This window comes from Pelophylax lessonae (assembly GCF_965119305.1).
Source record: "Pelophylax lessonae genome assembly, chromosome: 11".
Lineage (NCBI taxonomy): Eukaryota > Metazoa > Chordata > Amphibia > Anura > Ranidae > Pelophylax > Pelophylax lessonae.
Genome location: NC_138778.1, coordinates 237,408,999 through 237,428,591, shown reverse-complemented (window position 1 = coordinate 237,428,591; position 19,593 = coordinate 237,408,999). Strand labels below are relative to the sequence as shown.

At 44.6% G+C, this 19,593-nt stretch overlaps 1 protein-coding gene across 1 annotated transcript in view; it reads left to right on the top strand.

The window, feature by feature from the left end:
- The window catches only part of LOC309567520 (uncharacterized protein), a gene marked incomplete at its 5' end in the record, with an annotated part of 1,161,679 nt that overhangs the window by 1,027,315 nt on the left and 114,771 nt on the right, over positions 1–19,593 (top strand). The window contains 2 exons of the mRNA XM_082272904.1: positions 13,251–14,262; positions 16,172–16,246. Of these exons, the coding sequence (XP_082129030.1) occupies positions 13,251–14,262; positions 16,172–16,246 (1,087 nt within the window). The remainder of the gene's footprint in view (positions 1–13,250; positions 14,263–16,171; positions 16,247–19,593) is intronic.

The window sequence follows — 19,593 nt, the reverse complement described above, 5'->3', positions numbered from 1 at the left end:
TTAGCTGAACTATATGCAATTAAAAATATGCCAATTTATAAGAAATGGTTTATATAATGGTTTAAGAATACTGATTGTTGATACATTCATATAGCATGCAATAACATACATAGTTTAAATACATATTTGCATTAACACAGCTTGCATAAGTTTCTTAGCAATAGTAATTAATTGTTAACAGAATAGGGAATGTACTGGCAGACAGATTGATGGGGGGGGCTGGGGATGACCCAGCGGTCATGGTGCATGTGGGCACTAATGACAAAGTTAAAGGTAGGTGGAGGATCCTTAAGAACGATTTCAGGGACTTAGGTAATAGATTGAGGAAAAGGACCTCCAAGGTGGTTTTCTCTGAAATACTGCCTGTACCTCGAGCCACACAGGAGAGGCAGAAGGAGATTAGGGAACTTAACAAGTGGCTAAGGAATTGGTGTAGGAAGGAGGGGTTTGGGTTCCTGGAGAACTGGGCTGACTTCTCAGTCGGCTACCGGCTCTTTAGTAAGGATGGGCTGCACCTTAATGGGGACGGTACAGCTCTTTTGGGGAGAAAGATGGCCACCAAGTTGGAGGAGCTTTTAAACTAGGAGACGGGGGGGAGGGCTCAGAAGTAGAGTCAGTCAGGAGGGAGCAGAGGACTGAAGGCAGCTGTAGGGTCAGCAGCGACAGTAGGTCCACAATGTCAATTGGCAGGTCTGTGCGGGAAAATCTCAGACCAAACAGGAATAAACATAACCGCCAATTGCGCTTAACTTCCGTAAAACTAAGAGGGGTATATGCTAATGCCAGGAGCCTAGCTAATAAAATGGATGAGTTGGAAATATTGGTACATGAGGAGGACATAGACCTTGTGGGAATAACAGAGACTTGGTTCGACCCCTCACATGACTGGCTGGCCAATATCCAAGGGTATTCGGTGTGCCGGAAGGACAGGGTAGGAAAAAGAGGGGGAGGGGTATGTCTCTATGTCAAGAACAATATAAAGGTGATAGAAAGGAGTGACATTACGGATGGGATGAGCATAGATTTAGAATCTGTGTGGGTTGAACTCCATAGGGAAGGAGAAAAGGGGAAAGTAATTGTGGGGGTTTGCTATAGGCCACCTAACCAAGGGGAGGAGGTAGAGCTGGAATTCTTAGCACTAATGAGTAAAGTGGCAAAATTGGGATCAGTCGTCATATTGGGGGACTTCAATTATCCCGACATTGACTGGGACGAGGGGACTGCACACTCACAGAAGGCCCGCCTATTCACGGAAACCTTACAGGATAATTACATGTCACAGTTGGTGGATTCTCCGACTAGAGAAAATGCAGTCCTGGATCTATTGATCACTAATGACCCAGACCTAATCTCGCAGGTAGGAGTCCAGGACAATCTGGGCTCTAGCGATCACAGGATGATCACATTTAGTATAAATAACAATATAACAAGGCAAGTGGGGAACATAAGAACCCTAAACTTCAGAAGGGCAAACTTTCCAAAATTGTATTTATTGATGGAAAGGGTAAACTGGGACCAAACCCTGGGATCCCTGACCACAGAGGAAAAATGGGAATGCTTTAGGAACATATTAGGCAAAGGCATCTTGCAGTGCATTCCTATGGGAAATAAATTTAGAAGAGACAAAGCCAAACCTGGCTGGCTAAACCGTAGCGTCAAAAAACTTATTAGGGGAAAAAAATTGGCCTTCAAGAAGTATAAATCAGAGGGCACAGTATCGGCTTTCGAGCAATACAAGGAGGCAAATAAGAAAAGTAAACAAGAAATCAAGATGGCTAAAATCAACTTTGAGAGACAAATAGCGGAGGATAGTAAAAAAAACTCAAAGAAATTCTTTAAATATATCAACAGCAAAAAAACTAGGGCAGAGCATATTGCACACATAATTAACAATGATGGGAGGATGGTTACAGAGGACACTGAAAAAGCAACCGTGCTGAATGCTTTTTTCTCGTCAGTCTTTACACAGGAAACGGAGGGGTACACTGACCATGACTGTTTGGTTAGTAGTAATGCACAGGACTTGCCACTATGGCTAACAGAGGGTGAAATCAGGGAAAGGCTGGATAAACTCAACACAAACAAATCACCAGGCCCGGATGGCGTACATCCGAGAGTACTCAAGGAACTCAGTAAGGTTATATCCAGACCACTGTTCCTGATCTTTGCTGACAGTATTAGGACAGGAAATGTACCAGGGGATTGGAAGAAAGCTAACGTGATTCCGATATTCAAAAAGGGCCAGAGGCATATCCCGGGAAATTATAGGCCTGTCAGTTTGACATCAATAGTATGTAAACTTCTGGAGGGGATGATAAGGGACTATATCGTAGAGTTTGCTAAAGACAACAACATCATCAGCAGTAATCAGCACGGGTTTACAAATGGGCGTTCTTGTCAAACCAATCTATTAACATTTTACGAGGAGGTGAGCTGTGAGCTAGATAGGGGGAGACCAGTGGATGTGGTGTACTTGGATTTCGCTAAGGCGTTTGATACAGTTCCCCACAAGCGCTTAATTTATAAAATAAGATCTGCAGGTATCGACAGCAGGGTTTGCTCTTGGATACGGAATTGGCTTAAAGGGCGTGTCCAAAGAGTGGTAATAAACAGCGCATACTCAGACTGGTCTGAGGTAGTAAGCGGGGTGCCCCAGGGCTCAGTCCTGGGACCAACCTTGTTCAATTTATTCATAAACAACATTTAGGTCGGGATCAGTAGTTCGATATCAGTTTTTGCAGATGACACAAAATTGGCCAGAGCAATAACTGCACAGCATGAAGCAGATATCCTACAGAATGACCTGGACAAAATTACAGAGTGGGCACGGACATGGCAAATGAGGTTTAACGTGGAGAAGTGTAAGGTTTTGCACTTGGGGACTAAAAACATAAAAGCACAATACACGTTAGGAGGGGAACCCTTGGGGGAATCAAAAATGGAGAAGGATCTGGGAGTCTTGGTTGATGATAGATTAGGCAACAGCATGCAATGTCAAGCGGCAGCTGCCAAAGCCAGCAGAATATTGGCAAGCATTAAGAAAGGGATGTATTCCAGAGATAAGACTATAATCCTTCCACTTTATAAAACTCTGGTCCGACCGCATCTGGAGTATTCTGTCCAGTTCTGGTCGCCAGTCCTCAGGAGGGATGTGTTGGAGCTGGAGAGAGTCCAGAGAAGGGCAACTAAACTAATTAGGGGATTGGAGGACCTTGACTATGAAGAGCGTCTACAATCGCTCGATTTATTCTCCCTGGAGAAGAGACGTCTGAGGGGGGACATGATAGCAATTTATAAATATCTTAATAGGGATCCCAGCTTAGAAAAAAAGCTGTTCATTCGAAGGGATTGCATGAGGACTCGAGGGCATACAATGCGATTAGAGGAGAAGCGTTTTAACCTCAGGCAACGTGGGGGGTTCTTTACTGTTAGGGCTACAAGATTGTGGAATTCTCTACCACAAGAGGTGGTTTCTGCGGGTAGTATGGTGGCTTTCAAAAGACTCTTAGACTTACATCTCAAGGATCAGAACATTCAGGGGTATGTGAGATGATTACAGCCACACACACCTACACAGGTTGAACTGGATGGACTATTGTCTTTATTTAACCTCACCTACTATGTAACTATGTAACTATGAGTATGAGAGATGTTTAGCAGAAGCTGGGATGCAAAACCTGAGATGTTTTGCAGGAGCTGAAATGTTTTTGCAGAAGTTATCTTCTGCAAATGTAACCGAAAACATCACACACTGGTTTAGATAACGAGGTAGAGTTGACACAAAACTAATCTCATCATGTAGGAACCGCCAAAAGTTAGCCAACAGACAGAAGCAGTAGGTGACTCAATTAACAATGGGATAGACACACATATCACCCCACCTCAGACTGTCCGGCAACAGTCTACAACAGTCTATGAGCCAAAACCCATACAATGTTTTAGCAGTCTGAAAAGGTGGAATAAATTTATCTATAGATCTCTTGAGGGATATCTTCGATAACTTTTTCTGTCCCAAGTGAAGGAGCCTCTCTAACCCAGTCTGCAGGAGGGCCACCATATTCCCTCTGACCATTTAATCTGTAAAATATTAACATTACACTTGTCTATCCACTCCAGAAGGGAAGCCTTATTGTCTTTTTTCAGAGAATTAATCCAAGCCTCGCTTTCAGCCTCCAATATGTGGTTGTCTATTATTAGAGAATGATCTGCTCTCTCTATGTGCCATAATCAGTGGGTAGAAGGCTTGCCTCTAGTCCTCTACAAAAGTCCTTGTCTCAGTTGGGTCTGTTAGAACGATCACAGGGGGAGCCTCCACTAAGCCCGAGACTCTTTACTCCTGTAGCAGGATCCTTCCTGCTGTCTTGGTGCCCCCTGCATTGGTGTAACACCTGGGCCAGGTCGCAGGTGTGACCACCTTTGCGACTGTGGTAATTCAGCCACTGGTTCTGAGAAAATCATAGGAGCTAAGGGGTCTCTGAGGAGGTAGTGGGACTAAAGGACTCTGAGAGCCTCTGAGGGCTTACTTCATCTTAAGATCTCTGAGATCCCGGGGGGGGGGGGAGTGTAGCATAAGGACTTTGTGGGCCTCCTCGGAAGAAATAGGGGTGAACAACTCTGAGAGGTTAGTGGGGCTGAATGGCTGTGGGGTCCTCTGAGGGGTAGTCAGGCTCAAAGGTAAGAAGGGGCTTTCTGGCTCATATGGGCTCTTGGTCACTGATGGTCGTCCCACCGCCCCTGCAACTACTTTTCTGACCTCCTTCAAGAACTCCTGCCAGCAAGTGAAGGAAGCCTTCACCATCTCACTGGTCAAGGAATATGTTGCAGGAAACAAAATAGACCAAGTGCAAGAGAACAAACCCCTTCCCCCGATTGTCCTCATTCTACCCACACTGGGCTGCTATTGGAGGAAACAGAATAGACTCCTCCCCCACAGTTCTCTACTCCATCAGCAGCATCCTCCTGCTATCCAATCCATTTTCTTACTGCAGAGAGTGACAGTGACATCATTCCTGTCAGTCAGCAGGCTGCCGGAGATTGGAGCCTTACAGCCGGAGTTCTGGTAATTATCCTGATTAGCCGGCAACTCCGGCCAAATGTCAGCAAGTTCCCCTTCCTGGACATCATGATGACCCAACATTGACCTCACAGCACTGCCTCAGAGCAAACAAGTCTCAGGAAGGATCGTATTTATCATTCCTTCTCTGCAGATCTAATACTAATTAAATCCAGTTCAGAAACCAAACAAACCCAACAGAGGAAAGGGAATTTCTGATCCGGCAGGTCAAGAGGGTCCCAGGACCTAAAAAATGTAGCAAAATGGTAAACAGTCCAAACTAAATGTGTCCCCATGGGATCAGTAGTTCCCTAAATGTACAGCAACCCTCCTATTACCCCCCCTCCCCCTCCCCATCCTATTATTGTGTGATCAATACCGTCCAAATAATTCTTACTTTCATTTCCCAAAGTTATCCGTCTACAAGGAGACCTGTATGGATGAAATAACGGCACCAATGGGGATGGAGGAGGACCGGAGTCACATGACTAAGAAGATACTAAACCTCACCCTGGAGATCATCTACCTGCTGACCGGAGAGGTGAGGAGGATTCTGGGAGGTCACATGACATCCCTCTTATCTCTGTTAATAAAACACAGACCTGACCGGAGAGGTGAGGAGGATTCTGGGAGGTCACATGACATCACTCTTATCTCTATTAATAAAACACAGACCTGACCGGAGAGGTGAGGAGGATTCTGGGAGGTCACATGACATCACTCTTATCTCTATTAATAAAACACAGACCTGGCCGGAGAGGTGAGGAGGATTCTGGGAGGTCACATGACATCACTCTTATCTCTATTAATAAAACACAGACCTGACTGGAGAGGTGAGGAGGATTCTGGGAGGTCACATGACATCACTCTTATCTCTATAAGTAAAACACAGACCTGACCGGAGAGGTGAGGAGGATTCTGGGAGGTCACATGACATCACTCTTATCTCTAATAATAAAACACAGACCTAACTGGAGAGGTGAGGAGGATTCTGGGAGGTCACATGACATCACTCTTATCTCTATAAGTAAAACACAGACCTGACCGGAAAGGTGAGGAGGATTCTGGGAGGTCACATGACATCACTCTTATCTCTAATAATAAAACACAGACCTGACCGGAGAGGAGAGGAGGATTCTGGGAGGTCACATGACATCACTCTTATCTCTATTAATAAAACACAGACCTGACCGGAGAGGTGAGGAGGATTCTGGGATTCTAACATGATATTCCTATTGGTTCCTCTATACAGAGATTTCCTCTGGTGAAGTCAGGTGATCATTTGACCATCACAGTGCCTCCATGTGACTCCCTAAAACCTGAGAGACACAACATGGAGAAGATTCTAGAAGTCACCAAGAAGATGATGGAGCTGCTGACAGGAGAGGTGAGCGGTGCTGGGAATTCTGGGACATTATCCAGTAACAGACAAGGGATGTGTCTGGATGGTGACTGTATCATTGTGTGTGTCAGGTTCCTATAAGGTGTCAGGATGTCACTGTCTATTTCTCCATGGAGGAGTGGGAGTATTTAGAAGGACACAAGGATCTCTACAAGGACGTCATGATGGAGAATCAGCCGCCCCTCACATCACCGGGTAAGAGGAGACTTTATTGTAAAGGAGAGAGCAGTACGGAGGCTCCACCTAGATCCCCCATCATAGTTACATAGTAGGTGAGGTTGAATAAAGACAATAGTCCATCTAGTTCAACCTGTGTAGGTGTGTGTGGGCGGAGTTCCCCCTGTGTAGGTGTGTGTGGCTGTAATCATCTCACATACCCCTGAATGTTCTGATCCTTGAGATGTAAGTCTAAGAGTCTTTTGAAAGCCACCATACTTCCCGCAGAAACCACCTCTTGTGGTAGAGAATTCCACAATCTTGTTGCCCTAACAGTAAAGAACCCCCCGCGTTGCCTGAGGTTAAAACGCTTCTCCTCTAATCGCATTGTATGCCCTCGAGTCCTCATGCAATCCCTTCGAATGAACAGCTTTTTTTTCTAAGCTGGGATCCCCATTAAGATATTTATAAATTGCTATCATGTCCCCCCTCAGACGTCTCTTCTCCAGGGAGAATAAATCGAGCGATTGTAGACGCTCTTCATAGTCAAGGTCCTCCAATCCCCTAATTAGTTTAGTTGCCCTTCTCCTGACTCTCTCCAGCTCCAACACATCCCTCCTGAGGACTGGTGACCAGAACTGGACAGAATACTCCAGATGCGGTCGGACCAGAGTTTTATAAAGTGGAAGGATTATAGTCTTATCTCTGGAATACATCCCTTTCTTTATGCATGCTAATATTCTGCTGGCTTTGGCAGCTGCCGCTTGACATTGCATGCTGTTGCCTAATCTATCATCAACCAAGACTCCCAGATCCTTCTCCATTTTTGATTCCCCCAAGGGTTCCCCTCCTAACGTGTATTGTGTTTTTATGTTTTTAGTCCCCAAGTGCAAAACCTTACACTTCTCCACGTTAAACCTCATTTGCCATGTCGTTGCCCACTCTGTTATTTTGTCCAGGTCATTCTGTAGGATATCTGCTTCATGTTGTGAAGTTATTGCCCTGCCCAATTTTGTGTCATCTGCAAAAACTGATATCGAACTCCTGATCCCGACCTCAATGCTGTTTATGAATAAATTGAACAAGGTTGGTCCCAAGACTGAGTCTTGGGGGACCCCGCTTACCACCTCAGACCAGTCTGAGTATGCGCTGTTTATTACTACCCTTTGGACACGCCTTTTTAGCCAGTTCCGTATCCAAGAGCAAACCCTGCTATCGATACCTGCAGACCTTATTTTATAAATTAAGCGCTTGTGGGGAACTGTATCAAACGCCTTAGCGAAATCCAAGTACACCACATCCACTGGTCTCCCCCTATCAAGCTCACAGCTCACCTCCTCGTTGAATGTTAAGAGATTGGTTTGACAAGAACGCCCATTTGTAAACCCGTGCTGATTACTGCTGATGATGTTGTTGTCTTTAGCAAACTCTACGATATAGTCCCTTATCATCCCCTCCAGAAGTTTACATACTACTGATGTCAGACTGACAGGCCTATAATTTCCCGGGATATGCCTCTGGCCCTTTTTGAATATCGGAATCACATTAGCTTTCTTCCAATCCCCTGGTACATCTCCTGTCCTAATACTGTCAGCAAAGATCAGGAACAGTGGTCTCGATATAACTTTACTGAGTTCTTTGAGTACTCTCGGATGTACGCCATCCGGGCCTGGTGATTTGTTTGTGTTAAGTTTATCCAGCCTTTCCCTGATTTCACCCTCTGTTAGCCATAGTGGCAAGTCCTGTGTATTACTACTAGTCATACAGTCATGGTCAGTGTACCCCATACAGTCATGGTCAGTGTACCCCATACAGTCATGGTCAGTGTACCCCTCCGTTTCCTGTGTAAAGACTGAGGAGAAAAAAGCATTCAGCACGGTTGCTTTTTCAGTGTCCTCTGTAACCATCCTCCCATCATTGTTAATTATGTGTGCAATATGCTCTGCCTTAGTTTTTTTGCTATTGATATATTTAAAGAATTTCTTTGTTTTTTTTTTTACTATCCTCTGCTATTTGTCTCTCAAAGTTGATTTTAGCCATCTTGATTTCTTGTTTACTTTTCTTATTTGCCTCCTTGTATTGCTCGAAAGCCGATACTGTGTCCTCTGATTTATATTTCTTGAAGGCCAATTTTTTTCCCCTAATAAGTTTTTTGACGCTACGGCTTAGCCAGCCAGGTTTGGCTTTGTCTCTTCTAAATTTATTTCCCATAGGAATGCACTGCAAGATGCCTTTGCTTAATATGTTCCTAAAGCATTCCCATTTTTCCTCTGTGGTCAGGGATCCCAGGGTTTGGTCCCAGTTTACCCTTTCCATCAATGAGTACAATTTTGGAAAGTTTGCCCTTCTGAAGTTTAGGATTCTTATATTCCCCACTTGCCTTGCTATATTGTTATTTATACTAAATGTGATCATCCTGTGATCGCTAGAGCCCAGGTTGTCCTGGACTTCTACCTCCGAGATTAGGTCTGGGTCATTAGTGAGCAATAGATCATCTGATAAACCCATAGAAACAATGTATTCAGTCAGTGTGTGTGTTTCCTACAGATGGATCCAGTAATGGGAACCCACCAGAGAGATGTCCCCGTCCTCTGTATTCCCGGGATTCCACACAGGAAGGTCACACCATCCCCCACCATCATCAGGTAGATGAGGAACAATCACTGATAGTTATGATTTATACACAGAATGTTTGTTACAATGAATGTTTATTATATATTCAGAGTGGAAACCTCGGGGATGATAATATTGATGTTAAAGAAGAGTATAAAGAGGAGGATGAGGAGTATGGAGTGATGGAGGAGTTTTCAGAAGGACACAAGGATATGATGGAGCCACCTAATACCAGGAACCCACCAGAGAGATGTCCCCGTCCTCTGTATTCCCGGGATTCCACACAGGAAGGTCACACCATCCCTCACTATTACAAGGTTGGTGGGATGGAGCATCTAGAACATGGACTTGTGGAGACAATGTGTGGATTAATTTTGGTTCTGTCGCAATATTAAAGTTTATGTCATACAGATGATGTTATTGATCTTTCTCTTGGTTTAGGGTGAAGATCTGATAGATATAAAAGTTGATGTTAAAGCAGAAGAAGAAGAGACGTATGAGAGGGATAATCAGCAGTCTGCAGAGGTGGATGGAATAACGGGGACATCAAAGATCAGCACAGGTGGGTCATATACATTACATACTCCTGACCTCTGCACTATATACTCTATGTTGTACATTACATACTCCTGACCTCTGCACTATATACTCTATGTTGTACACTACATACTCCTGACCTCTGCACTATATACTCTACGTTGTACATAGTTGGTGAGGTTGAATAAAGACAATAGTCCATCCAGTTCCCCCTGTGTAGGTGTGTGTGACCATAATCATCTCACATACCCCTGAATGTTCTGATCCTTGAGATGTACGTCTAAGAGTCTTTTGAAAGCCACCATACTTCCGGCAGAAACCACCTCTTGTGGTAGAGAATTCCACAATCTTGTTGCCCTAACAGTAAAGAACCCCCTGCGTTGCCTGAGGTTAAAACGCTTCTTCTCTAATCGCTTTGTATGCCCTCGAGTCCTCATGCAATCCTTTCGACTGAATAGTTTGTTTTCTATGTGGAGATCACCATTGAGGTATTTGTAAATTGCTATCATGTCCCCTCTCAGGCGTCTCTTCTCCAGGGAGAATAAATCAAGCGATTGCAGGCACTCTTCATAATTAAGGCCCTCCAATCCCCTAATCAGTTTAGTTGCCCTTCTCTGGACTCTCTCCTGCTCCAACACATCCCTCCTGAGGACTGGTGACCAGAACTGGACAGAATACTCCAGATGCGGTCGGACCAGAGTTTTATAAAGTGGAAGGATTATAGTCTTATCTCTGGAATACATCCCTTTCTTTATGCATGCTAATATTCTGCTGGCTTTGGCAGCTGCCGCTTGACATTGCATGCTGTTGCCTAATCTATCATCAACCAAGACTCCCAGATCCTTCTCCATTTTTGATTCCCCCAAGGGTTCCCCTCCTAACGTGTATTGTGTTTTTATGTTTTTAGTCCCCAAGTGCAAAACCTTACACTTCTCCACGTTAAACCTCATTTGCCATGTCGTTGCCCACTCTGTTATTTTGTTCAGGTCATTCTGTAGGATATCTGCTTCATGCTGTGCAGTTATTGCCCTGTCCAATTTTGTGTCATCTGCAAAAACTGATATAGAACTACTGATCCCGACCTCAATGTTGTTTATGAATAAATTGAACAAGGTTGGTCCTAGGACTGAGCCTTGGGGGACCCCACTTACCACCCCTGACCAGTCTGAGTATTCGCTATTTATTACCACCCTTTGGACACGCTTCTTTAACCAGTTCCGTATCCAAGAGCAAACCTTGTGGTCGATGCCTGCAGACCTTATTTTATAAATTAGGCGCTTGTGGGGAACTGTATCAAACTCCTTAGCGAAATCCAGGTACACCACATCCACTGGTCTGCCCCTATCTAGCTCACAGCTCACCTCCTCGTAAAATGTTAAGAGATTGGTTTGACAAGAACGCCCATTTGTAATCCCGTGCTGATTACTGCTGATGATGAAACTCTACGATATAGTCCCTTATCATCCCCTCCAGAAGTTTACATACTATCGATGTCAGACTGACCGGCCTATAATTTCCCGGGACATGCCTCTGCCCTTTTTTGAATATCGGTATCACGTTAGCTTTCCTCCAATCCCCTGGTACATCTCCTGTCATAATACTGTCAGTAAAGATCAGGAACAGTGGTCTAGATATAATCTTACCGAGTTCCTTGAGTACTCTCGGATGTACGCCATCCAGTCCTGGTGATTTGTGTGTGTTAAGTTTATCCAGCCTTTCCCTGATTTCACCCTGTTAGCCATAGTGGCAAGACCTGTGTATTACTACTAACCATACAGTCATGGTCAGTGTACCCCATACAGTCATGGTCAGTGTACTCCATACAGTCATGGTCAGTGTACCCCATACAGTCATGGTCAGTGTACCCCTCCTTTTCCTGTGTAAAGACTGACGAGAAAAAAGCATTCAGCACGGTTGCTTTTTCAGTGTCCTCTGTAACCATCCTCCCATCATCGGTAATTATGTGTGCAATATGCTCTGCCCTAGTTTTTTTGCTGTTGATATATTTAAAGAATTTCTTAGGGTTCTTTTCACTATCCTCCGCTATTTGTCTCTCGAATTTGATTTTAGCCATTTTGATTTCGTATTTACTTTTCTTATTTGCCTCCTTGTATTGCTGGAAAGCCAATACTGTGCCCTCTGATTTATATTTCTTGAAGGCCATTTTTTTCCCCTAATAAGTTTTTTTACGCTACGGTTTAGCCAGCCAGGTTTGGCTTTGTCTCTTCTAAATTTATTTCCCATAGGAATGCACTGCGAGATGCATTTGCTTAATATGTTCCTAAAGCATTCCCATTTTTCCTCCGTGGTCAGGGATCCCAGGGTTTGGTCCCAGTTTACCCTTTCCATCAATGAGTACAACAATGTGCATACATACTCCTGACCCCCGCACTATATACTCTATGTTGTTCATTACATACTCCTGACCCCCGCACTATATACTCTATGTTGTTCATTACATACTCCTGACCCCTGCACTATATAAACTATGTTGTACATTACATACTCCTGACCCCTGTAGTATATACTCTATGTTGTACATTACATACTCATCTTGGTTGTTCTCCCCCCATCCTCACTCTCTGACCTCTGGTGGGGCTCAGCCCCGCTGTTATTCATGACTAAATCATGGACTAAATTAACAAGTGCAGGACTTGTGTTGGGAAGATGGCAATGAGTGATAGAGGGGGAGGGGACACTCGTCCTATAATCCCCTCATCACTGTCACTCCTATAAAAGTCAGTTCTCGTTGTTTCCTCACTCTCTGACTAAGGTCCATGAATAAAGAAATGAACGGGTAGGAGATCAGAGGACCCATTTACTAGTTACCTTGAGGGGGGAATTGTAAGATCCTCAGAGACAAAGCTGCCTGATGTGGGCGGTGTCTTGGTTTAGGGGAACCAATCTGCTGATGTCTAGTAATAATCTTTGTATTTCTATTTTAGAAGATGGACGGGAGATGAGGAAAACCTCAGAGGATTCTCTCACTTTGTCTCCAGACTGTAAAGTAGAAGATGAGGACATCACACAGTATAGTCCAGGAGAAATCCCGGCTACCGCAAATGTCCATCCGGCACCACACAGTGTAGATGGACCATCGTATTCCTCTTATCCTGAGGAACCTCAGACTGTCAGGGACGGTGCCGGACCATCGTATTTCTCTTATCCTGAGGAACCTCAGACTGTGAGGGACTGTGCCGGACCATCGTATTCCTCTTATCCTGAGGAACCTCAGACTGTGAGGGACTGTGCCGGACCATCGTATTCCTCTTATCCTGAGGAACCTCAGACTGTGAGGGACAGTGCTGGACCATCGTATTCCTCTTATCCTGAGGAACCTCAGACTGTGAGGGACAGTGCCGGACCATCGTATTCCTCTTATCCTGAGGAACCTCAGACTGTGAGGGAAGGTGCCGGACCATCGTATTCCTCTTATCCTGAGGAACCTCAGACTGTGAGGGACGGTGCCGTCCTTCCAACAGATAAGAGGCTTTCCTGTGCTGAGTGTGGGAAGTGTTTCAGTTCTAAATTCAATCTTAATGTGCATAAAAGATCTCACACGGGGGAGAAGCCGTATTCCTGTCCTGAGTGCGGAAAATGTTATTCAATGAAGTCCCATCTTCACACACATCAGAAATCTCACACGGGGGAAAAGTTACATTCCTGTACTGAGTGTGGGAAATGTTTTTCAGAAAAGGGCCTTCTTTCTAGACATTATAGATCACACACAGGTGAGAAGCCGTATTCCTGTCCTGAGTGCGGGAAATGTTTTTCAGAAAAGGGCCTTCTTTCTAGACATTATAGATCACACACAGGTGAGAAGCCGCATTCCTGTCCTGAGTGCGGGAAATGTTTTTCACGGAAGTCAGATCTTTTCACACATCAGAGATGTCACACTGGGGAGAAGCCATATTCCTGTTCTGAGTGTGGGCAACGTTTTCCACGACTGTCTGCTTTTAACAACCATCAGAGATCTCACACAGGGGAGAAGCCTTATTCCTGTCCCGAGTGCGGGAAATGTTTTTCAGTCAAGTCCAGTCTTTACATACATCAGAGATCCCACACAGGGGAGAAACCTTATTCCTGTCCTGAGTGCGGGAAATGTTTTTCAGGGAAGTCCTATCTTTACAAACATCAGAGATCTCACACGGGGGAGAAACCGCATTCCTGTCCTGAGTGCGGGAAATGTTTTTTAGTGAAGTCCAGTCTAAAAATACATCAGAGATCTCACACGAAGGAGAAACCTTATTCCTGTCCTGAGTGCGGGAAATGTTTTTCAGGGAAGTCCTATCTTTACAAACATCAGAGATCTCACACGGGGGAGAAACCGCATTCCTGTCCTGAGTGCGGGAAATGTTTTTTAGTGAAGTCCAGTCTAAAAATACATCAGAGTTCTCACACGAAGGAGAAACCTTATTCCTGTCCGGAGTGCGGGAAATGTTTTTCGGATAAATCCTATCTTCGCAGACATCAGAGATCTCACACGGGGGGGAAGCCGTATTCCTGTCCTGAGTGAGGGAAATGTTCCTCACAGAAGTCCTGTCTTCCTGTACATCAGGGATCTCACACAACCCTCGAGGTGTATTAGTGCATTGAGTGCGGGAAATGTCTTCTATATGAATGTTGGTGGACATGTGGGGAAGAAGCACCCCCTGATATACACCTCAGATATACTCCATGGCTGATCTTCATCATGTAAGAAACACTTCATAAGGAGATCAGAGATCACCAGAGACATGGATGAAGTGTTGGCCATTGATAGCAGGAGAAAAATAAAAATGGAGTCCTTACCTTTCATTGGCTGAGTACATTTTGTGTGGGAAGATTTCACAAACACTTAGAGGTTTATTTATAAAAATCATTACATGAAGAGATGTGAGAAGTATTTGCCCATCTCTGAGAAATGTTGGTGGTATTTCCAGTATTTGGTATAGTGATTTCCTATGATCATTAGCGCCATCTAATGTCCATAATGTCCACATTTTCTACTGATGGAGATATTTCAGGAGAAATTCTTCATTATGGCCAAGAGATGGCGCTGAGGATCATAGGAAATTCCTGTCTTATCTACAGTCAGAACTTGTAACGTCTGGGGACATGCTTGGAGTGATGAAAATGGGAAGTCAGTGAGAGGAATCAGGGCGGCCATGTTGTTTAGAATTTAGAGGTGATGTGCATAGCATGTCCATGGCCACCTTACTGCAAAGGATAATTAAAGATTGGGGTGGTTGCCATCTATATGCACAGCTTGTCAGCAAACATTGGGGGGGGGGAGGGGAGGGGACACACTGGAGGTTTCTTCAGCTGTCATTGTGCTTTTGCTGGGCGTCCATTGTGTCCCTGTGCCTTTAAAGAGGGGTGGGGCTCCCTCTAGCGTACCTCCCAACAGTCACGGATTCCGCTGGACTGTCCCGCAATTCTAACACAGTTCCGCTGTCCCGCGGATTCAGGCTGTGTCCTGCAGCCACTTAACCTTCTTAATGGTATTCCCGAGCGTGGCTCGGGGTTAAATTTCAGAGCCAAAAGTGGTAACCCCGAGCCACACTCGGGGTACCGCCAGAAGCATCGCTGGATCCTGTTAGAGGGGTTGCTTACCTTGTAACCGGGATCCAGCGATGTATCCCAGCAGTGTCTGGCGGCGGTTCTTCCTCCCGATCCTCTCCGTGCCCCGGCTTCCGTCTCCTGCGACGTGACATTCGCAGGGGGTGGAACCGGCGGCAAATTAAAATGTAAAACACACCAAACACACTGATACCATTCAAAATTAAAAAAAAAAATCACATTAATTTGCCCCCCAGTGCCCTTTCCTGCAGTTTTACTGTACTTTTTATGTATATATATATATATAATAAATGTAAATAGTTGGTTTGGGCTGCTCATTCACAAGAATTACATGCAAAATAATGGTACCGCTTTCAGCACCTAAAATCCGAAAGAATCATACCGCCGGGAGGTTAAACCCGCACCTGTCCTTTCTTAGCATTATTAGCATGGCGCCGCTATTAGAAGACTGTAATCACAACCAGTGTGGGGTCCAGGGCTCTGCTGGTAAACCCCGCCCACTCCCTCGCTATTGGAAGCCTGCAATCATGCTCAATCCAATGGCCAGGGCTTTGTCACTAAGCCCCGCCCACTCAGGGAATCTCATGTAAATAGTAAACTCAGTGCTGCTGGGAAGAGGGGGGAGGGGGCTGTGCTCTCCAGGAAGAGACCTGATGGAAGGTAATGACTGTTGCACATTCAAAATGTTTTGGTCCTAATGCTGGTCCTGATGTTGGTCCTGATGCTGGTCCTGATGCTGGTCCTGATGTTGGTCCTGATGCTGGTCCTGATGCTGGTCCTGATGTTGGTCCTGATGCTGGTCCTGTGTAACTGTTTCATATTTTTCTATGTGTTCTGCTAATCTCTAGGATGAAGTCCGATTGCTCAGCAGCGCTGTACCTTCTCCAAAGCTTCGCATGCCTTTGTATTTTGTTGTGATAAGTGTAGGGGAGGCTGATTTATATACTGGTTTTTTCATTACTACAGGGAGAAGTTTTCTCCTGGCATAAATCGTTTTTTTTTTCGGCTTGTTTTCACCACGATCCTGTGTTCAGTGTGCAGTACCATTTTTGCATTATTGCAGTGCACTTTTCTCACATTGGCATTGCATTTTCCGTGCAACCCATTAGTCTAATAGAAAAGTGGATTTTCTAGTGGCTTCTATTATTTAGTTACTTCTTTATGAAAATTGAATGGATCCTGTTCACACTGGTGTTATGCGGCGAACCCTGCAATTCAGTGCTGGTTCCCGCATCGCACCTAAATCGTACACTGGTTCACAATGACATCGGCCAACCACTGAGGGTGTCAATGTAAAGTTAACCACTTAAGCCCCGGAAGATTTTTATCCCCTTCCTGACCAGGGGGTATTTTGCGATTCGGCACTGCGTGACTTTAACGGACAATTGCGCGGTCGTGCGACGCTGTACCTAAACGAATTTGACGTCCTTTTTTTCCCACAAACAGAGCTTTCTTTTGGTGGTATTTGATCACCTGTGCGTTTTTTTTGATCACGCACTATAATCAAAAAAAGAGCGACAATTTTGCAAAAATAACAATATTTTTCACATTTTTTTTTATATGAAATTCCCCCCCAAAAAAAATGTAAAAATCAAAATTTTTTTAAATTTTTGACCAATTTGTTTTCTGCTACCTATGTTTGGTAAAAAAAATCGCAATGAGCGTATTTTGATTGGTTTGCGCAAAAGTTATTGCGTTTACTAACTAAGGGAAAGATTTTTGTCAATTTTGTTGTTTTTTTTTTAACGAGTAATAGCGGCGATCTGCGATTTTTTTGCGGGACTGCGACATTGCGGCGGACAGATCGGACCCTTGACTGACATTTTTGACACTTTTAGGGGTACCAGTGACACTACTACAGTAATCAGTGCTATACATATGCACTGTTACTGTAAAAATGACACTGGCAGGGAAGGGGTTAACTTTATTGGAGAGGGAGGGGTTAAGTGTGTCCCTAGGGGTGTGCTTCTAACTGTGCAGGGATGTGGCTGTGTGTGTAACAGCAGAGATCAACGGTCCTACATAGCAGGATCGTATGATCTCTGCTGTTACACAGGGGAGAATGACAGACGGCTGTGTTTACATTAGCCGCCTGCCTTTCTCCCTTCACAGCGGACGATCGCGAGTGCCGGCGGACATTGGGTCCGCCAGTCACACGCACGGAGGTGTCCGTGAACGAGCTGAGGCAGGAGCGCGCCTCCGGCGGGTCGCGCGCGCCCACTATTGGCTCCCAGGCTAGTGCCGTACCCATACATCACTTTGCCTGGCCGGGGCTGACTGCTGCAGTATATGTACTTGCGGTGGTCGGCAACCGGTTAATGACACCTCCAGATTGGTTCGCAGATCACAGTGCGAACTGTCCAATGGTACAGGAATCGGATTACATAGATGTAAACACCCATGCGATCCGATTTCAGCCTTACAATTTGTATGGCTGAATTTGCATCACACAGATATCACATGTGATCTGCACAGCAATGCGGTGTAAATGACATTCAATGTCTGTTATCGCACAAGTGTGAACCCAGCCTAAAACGGAACTCTGGGAATCTTAACCACTTGCCGACTGCTCACATTGAGCGTACTGCAGCAAAGTGGTTCCTTATCGTCCAGCGACGTAGACCTACATCACTGGACTCCTCCCCTTGTGGGCGGCTCGCTCCCGCTGTATTCAGTCACAGCGGTGGTCGGGCCAGGGGAGGAGAGGCGGTGATCACCGCCGCTCTTCCCCGATCGTCGGGGATCAAGTGAGGAAATCTGCCCGCTTGTGTAAACAGAGCGGGCGGATCTCCTATGTGACAGACAGTGACAGATTACAGGATTCAGCATAGCTCAACCTGCGATCTGTCCCTGTGTCACACAGTCCCCTCCCCCCACACACGTCAGTAAGCACCAGGCATACATTAACCCTTTGATCACCAATAAAAGTTAACCCCTTCCCTGCCAGTGTCATTATTACAGTGACAGTGCATATTTATAGCACTGATTACTGTAGTAATGTCACTGGTACCCCCAAAAGTGTAAAAAATGTCAGTCAAGGGTCCGATCTGTCCGCCGCAATGTCGCAGTCCGGCAAAAAAATCGCAGATCGCCGCCATTACTAGTTAAAAAAAAACAATAAAAATTACATAAATTTCCCATAATTAGTAGCTGCGATAACTTTTGCGCAAACCAATCAAAATACGCTTTTTGCGATTTTTATTTTTTCCAAAAATATGTGGCAGAAAACAAATTGGCCAAAAATGTTAGAAAATTTAGATTTTTACATTTTTTGGGGGGGAATTTCATATAAAAAAATGTGAAAAATATTGTTATTTTTTCAAAATTGTCGCTCTTTTTTTGTTTATAGCGAAAAAAGTAAAAATTGCACAGGAGATCAAATACCACCAAAAGAAAGTTCTGTTTGTGGGGAAAAAAAGGACATCAATTTAGTTTGGGTACAGCGTCGCACGACCGTGCAATTGTCCGTTAAATTAACGCAGTGCCGAATCGCAAAATAGGGCCCTGGTCAGGAAGGGGGTAAAATCTTCCTGTCTTAAAGCCGTTAAAAATACGCTCATTGAGAATTTTTTTTTGTCAAAGACATGTAGATAAATACATTTTGGCCTAAATATATGACAAAAATTTAATATATTGGATATTTTTTAACTGTCAAAGTAGAAAAATATTGTTATTTTTTCAAAATTGTCGCTTTTTTTAATTAATATCGCAAAAAATGAAAAGCGCAGAGGTGATCAAATACCACCAAAAGAAAGCTCTGTTTGTGGGAAAAAAAGGACGTAAATTTCATTTGGGTACGGCGTTGCATGACCGCGCAATTGTCAGTTAAAGTTGCACAGTGACGAATCGCAAAAAAAGTGGCCTGGACGTAAAGCAGGAAAATCCTCCGGTCCTAAAGTGATTGTAAAGTCTCTTTTTTTGTTAAAATAACAAACATGTTATACTTCCTTCCTCTTTTGGAAGTCATTTTCTAAAAGATTGTGACTCTAGCTTGTGGCACAGCAATGAAAGCATATTTTATAGATACGAGGAAGCCCAGGTTTTGTTTAACCACGGCCCTTAAGCCCCTCCCACTATCATGCTTGGTCACACCCACCATTAGCCGCGGCATGCTGCGCGCCCCGCTAGTCACAGTGTTGCTCAAATGTCCCTCATTCTCAAGTTCAAAAGTTGGGAGGTATGCTCTAGGCCAGGAGTTCCCAAACTGTGGGTCGCACTGAGCAGACCTGCTCAAACTATAGGAAGCCGGAGCCGCTGCCTTTCCGTTAAA